The sequence below is a fragment of the Orycteropus afer genome, unplaced genomic scaffold (genome assembly GCF_000298275.1).
Source record: "Orycteropus afer afer isolate SDZICR_OR568_19922 unplaced genomic scaffold, OryAfe1.0 scaffold00425, whole genome shotgun sequence".
NCBI classification, from domain to species: Eukaryota; Metazoa; Chordata; class Mammalia; order Tubulidentata; family Orycteropodidae; genus Orycteropus; species Orycteropus afer.
In genome coordinates this window covers 1,762,143-1,767,608 of record NW_006922012.1, presented here as the reverse complement: position 1 = coordinate 1,767,608, position 5,466 = coordinate 1,762,143, and the positions used below count along the sequence as shown (strand labels likewise).

At 37.3% G+C, this 5,466-nt stretch overlaps 1 protein-coding gene across 1 annotated transcript in view; it reads left to right on the top strand.

Moving 5' to 3' along the window:
* The window catches only part of NNT (nicotinamide nucleotide transhydrogenase), a 185,687-nt gene that overhangs the window by 101,164 nt on the left and 79,057 nt on the right, over positions 1-5,466 (top strand). The window contains exon 16 of the mRNA XM_007954018.1: positions 1,265-1,444. Coding sequence (XP_007952209.1) covers positions 1,265-1,444 — 180 coding nt within the window. The remainder of the gene's footprint in view (positions 1-1,264; positions 1,445-5,466) is intronic.

Sequence of the window (5,466 nt, the reverse complement as noted above, 5' to 3'; positions counted from 1 at the left end):
AAGGCAGCTACTCAGCTGCTTGTGGTAGATCCCACCATGGAGTTGATTACCAATCTCATCGTGGGAAATACTACATCCATCTGCCCAGGTAGTCAACCAGGCCCAGCCAAGTTGACACACAAACTTAACTACCACAACAAGTATAATGGCACAGTCCCAAGCAACACAGCAGACCACTAGTTCAAGTCCAGAAACAGTCTCAAGATCAGCAGATAGCATGGCAGGCCAGTGAGAGGAAGACTCGGCCAAATGCAGGATCCACATGTGCTGAACAGCTGGAGACCTTTCTCAAAGTGTCTTCTTAGGCACATACATCCTTAAGGCTCAGATGCTCACAGAAGATTCCACCATGGAATCGATTACCAGTCTCATTGTGGGGAATAACTACATCCAACTGCTCAGCCACTCCAAACCGGGCCCAGCCAAGTTGACACATAACCTTAACTATCACAGGTTGCTAGACATTGTGAATGATAACACACTAGAGATTCTGTTGTATTCTTCCAAGGATTATTGATTTTTATTTGTTTGTTTGATTTTGTGGGCTGGCTAGACTCAAGTTAGAAGTTCTGTCGCCTCTATGGTGGGGACAGGTGAAATTCATTGTTACTTTACCCTATCAGAATTGATTGGAGTTAGTTCCATGTATGCATAGTTCAGGAGTCAGCCAGAGATTTCGGCAGATTTCATACTCAGCATTTGGATCTTTCTGTCTTTGGGTTGCTCCTTTCCAGGGTTTCCCTCCTTCCTTCAGCAGCTGTAGTCCCCCAAGCTCCGTCCTTGGGATGTTCAGGCCAGTAAGACTGTGAGCATATACCGTGGTTGGCACTGCTTCACTTGGCATCAGCAGGGGTTTGCTCTCAGGCTAAAAGCCATAAAACCTGAGAAATTCATTCAACACTGTTACTCTTTTTCCAAGGAAATCTTTATGGAGCACAGTTCTGCTCTGCAACCTAGGGTGTCCGTATGAGTCAGGATCCACTTGACCTCAACTGATGGTGGTGGTAGACCCCTCCCTAGTTTGTGCTTGCTTTTGGTTGGTGCTTTTATTTAAGATTTTTGGTTTGTTTGTTTTGATCAGTGTTTACAATTGTTATATATGTGAGAGGGTTGGTCAGGTAGGAGGTGCTTGGCCATTACCAGAAGTGGAACTTACATGTAAATATTGGTATATTAATTGTAATGAGTAAGGACCGAGATATTAAATGTCAGATGTTTTATTTATATGCTACCAAGGTTGAGTCCTGCTCTGGTTTTGTCATAGGGTGTGACTTTGACGGCTGCCATCGGGGGGGCAGACATGCCTGTGGTCATCACTGTGCTGAACAGCTACTCGGGTTGGGCCTTGTGTGCAGAGGGCTTCCTGCTCAACAACAACCTGCTGACCATTGTGGGCGCCCTCATTGGCTCCTCTGGTGCCATCCTGTCGTACATCATGTGTGTGGTAAGAGACACGTGTTTGAAAGAAAATGAAATGATATTCTGAAAATAAGCACGTGCTTGTCTTTTTTTTTTCATTTGTAGTAAAAATTAGCATGCCAATTTTTATTTTTAGCAGAAATATCATTGTTTCTTTTCAGTAAATTACTAAGACTGCTTTCAAGTACCCACTGTAGATAATTAGGAAAAGTTAAGTATAAAGGTAAAAATCTTTTAATGCTTCCCTCCCTCTGGAGAGGAATCCTTGGGATTTTGGTTTATTTCTTTCCATTCTTTCCCTGTGTGTATTACATATGTATTTATATATTGTATGTTATTTTATATTCAATTTTGTTTTGAGAATTGAATTGTTTCTGGAAATTTGAAATTGAAAAATTCAGGTTTTGAATTTTTATATTCAGTTTTTTTAAGTCTTATATACCATATTACTGATTATTTCCTATCATTAAAAATGCTTTTAAAAATATTAAGGTACTGCAGACTAATCCATCATATGACTATACTAAATTTAATTTTTCCTAATGCTGTATGTTTTAGGTTGTTTGATTATCTTTTTTATGTTACAAATCTTTGGAATTTTGTTTTTTGTCTTAGGATAGTTTCCCAAAAGTGAAGGGGTGTTATTTTAGGTATCTAGTTCTGCTGTAACAAATACCACAAATAGGTGGCTTTACCAACAGAAATTTATTTTCTCACCGTTTAGGAGGCTGGAAGTGCAAATCAGGGCGCCAGCTCTACGGAAGGCTTTCTCTTTCTATCAGTTTTAGGGGCATGTCCTGGTCTCCTTTGAATCTGTGGGCCTGGCGTTCCTTGGAGATCTCCATGTATCTTGGCATTAATTATCCCCTGGGTCTAGGAAGTTCTCAGTGCAGAGATCTTGCTTCCAAAGGATGTGTTTTGTTCCTGGCTCTTCTTTCTTAGTGATACTTGAGGTCTCTCCTTTTCTGCCTGATTCCCTCTCCTTTCATCTCTTGTAAGATAAAAGGCAATGCAGGCCACACTCTAGGGAAACTCTGTACATCACATCAGGGCTGTGATCTTAGTAAGGGTGGTGCATCCCATCCTTATCCCCTTACAGCTGAATGACTGATCTCGTCATGGGGTTGATTACATCATTACATAACTGCCAAATCACTGAGAGTCCCTGCCCAGCCATGTTGACACATATTTTTTGGGACATAATCCAATCTGTGATAGGTGTGCTCATTTTTATGGACTCATTATGCTTAATATGATACTGTTTCCAGAAAGCTTGTTCCAATCACCACTCCCACTAGTGTGAGAGTGCCTATCTTGAAGTTTCATGGTCAGCATAATTTTTTTTTTTTTTTTTTTATCACCACTCCCACTAGTGTGAGAGTGCCTATCTTGAAGTTTCATGGTCAGCATAATTTTTTTTTTTTTTTTAAAAGAAGAAAAGTAACATCACAGATATGTTCCAGCTTCTTTTTTTTGTTTCTAATTCTCTTCTGGATGGCAAGAAAATATCCTGCAAACTTTTTCAAATGATAGATCTTATGCTCTAAATAAGAGTTTTGAGTGATTATTAAAGTACAAGCATAAAACTTAGTGAATCAGTTTGTGACTTACTCTGATATGTAATTCAGGCAGAAAAAGGATATTTAAGACACCTCCATTCTGTAATTATGATGTTAAAAATGTGACTTATTTTACAACTCAGTGTTTTCCTTGGGAGTTCTGATGGTGCAGTGGTTAAGTGCTCAAGTGTTAACTAGAAAGTTGGCAGTTTGGATTAGGTTTTAATTAAAAGTCTCATTGTAACTGGAATGCTGAAGTTAGTTTCTTTATGATAAAAATTTATTTTTTTGTTTCTGACCATACTGCAAAACAAAGGAATTGGTGGCCTAAATTCAAAATAACGCTGAGAGGTTTATAAATTAAATCACCTAAGTTGTTCAGGAACATTTGGAAATTTGGAGGTTTGTGTGTCTTATGTTTGAAAAGGGTCAGATTGTAGAGTTAAAAATATTTTTGAAGAAGAAAAAATTTATTCAGTTGTGCTAGAAATACTGTTTTCTCTAAAAATGAATTTTTAACCCACAGTTTGACGCTGGTGAATTTGAATGACCAGCAGGGGGCAGCAGATTTTCATTATTACTTACGAAACTGATTTGTCTGAAAACTGATTTTAAAACTAAATGAGAGAATTTGAATTTTAACGAAGCCCTTGGTATACTGATATTGGGGAAAGAAGCTTATATGTAGTTCTTGGAGTAGCATCATGGTTATCTTTACCGTTTTTTCCTTGAATGGTTTTCTTTTGGTTCTTACATTTTTCAGCGATATTTCCCTAATACTTGTCGGTCTCTCTCTTATTTCTCTCCTTTTCCTTCTTCATTTGGTTGCTTTTATTATTATTATTAGTTATAGTAACTACAATAACTCTTACAATTAAACGCTATAACAATAGCTAGAATAAGATAGTAAGAAGGACTGGTTTAAAGTACTTCTTTATGTGTACTTCTGTAATTACATAATTTTCCTCTTAATTTTTTCGTATTTCTCAATCTGTTTCTCTCTCTCTCTCTCTCTTTTTTTTTTTTCTGTTTCCATTGCCTGAAGAGTGTCATTTACCATCAGTATACTACAAATATGTTTTACTTCTATACTGTTTATAAAGAGCTCTGGTGGAGTAGGGGGCAAGGCATTTGGCTGTTAACCCCAAGGTTAGCAGTTCAAATCCACCAGCTGCTCTGTGAGAGGAAGACGAGGAAATCTACTTTTGTAAAGATTTACAGTCTTAGAAACCCAATGTGGGTTGCTATGAGTTGGGATGGACTCAATGGCAGTGGGCTTTTTTGGTATACTATATATTAAGAATGGACAAGGTCTTCTTATAGTTTTCTGAGACCGTAAGTATCATATTGGGGCAGATTAATACTCTGTACTACCAAATTGTATTAATTTCATTTCAAGGACAGTTGAAGCCTTAAGATTTTAAAGCATTTATCCTAATTATAAAAGTAAAAGATGGTTAAGGTAGGAAATTTAGAAGAAAACATAGTGACCCCCATAAAAGAGTTCCTATAACAAAAATAAATCATATTTTATATAAAATATTTCCTTAATAAAATAAAATAATCTATACTCCCATTATCACTTAATTGTTGACATTCAGTATTCTTTTTTTCAATGCATTTTATTGAAATATAATCTATGTACAGTGAAATACACAAAACTAAAGTGACATGGGTCAATGCATTTTTTTTTTTTTTTTGCAGTGTTCCCTCCCACCCCTGGCAACCAACAAAGAAAGTTTCCTTGCATATATAAACCTTTCCTTGACCCTTCACAACAACGAACTAATACTATATTTGTCATTCTGTGATTGACTTAATTTCACTCAGTATAATGTCTTCCAAGTTCATCCATGTTATGCAGTGTTTGGCAGACTCTACATTATTCTTTAGTGCTGCATAACATTCCATTGTGTGTATGTACCATAGTTTTGGTCATCCACTGTCCATTGATGGCTATACAGGTTGTTTCCATCTTTCTGTCATTGTAAATAGTGCTGCAATGATCATGGGTGTGCATATATTTGTTCCTATCCTGACTCTCACATCTCTAGGATATATACCGAGTAATGGGATTGCTGGGTCAAATGGTATTTCCAATTCCAGCTTTCTAAGGAATCGCCATACTGCTTTCCGTAGTGCTTGTATTACTTCACAGTTCCATCAGCAGTGTATGAGAATCCCAATCTCTCCACATCCCCGCCAACATTTGTTATTTTCTCTCTCGTTGAACCTTGCCATCAGTGCTGGGGTGAGATGGTATCTCATTGTTATTTTAATTTTCATTTCTCTGATGGCCAGTTATTGTGAGTATCTCTTCATGTATTTGCTGGCCACATGAATACCCTCCTTGGTGAAGTGTCTATTCATGTCTTCTGCCCATTTTTCAATTGGATTGTTAATTCCTTTGGTGTTGAGGCATTGGAGTTTTCTATAAATCTTAGAGATAAGTCCCTTGCCAGATATGTAATTATCAACAAGTATGAAT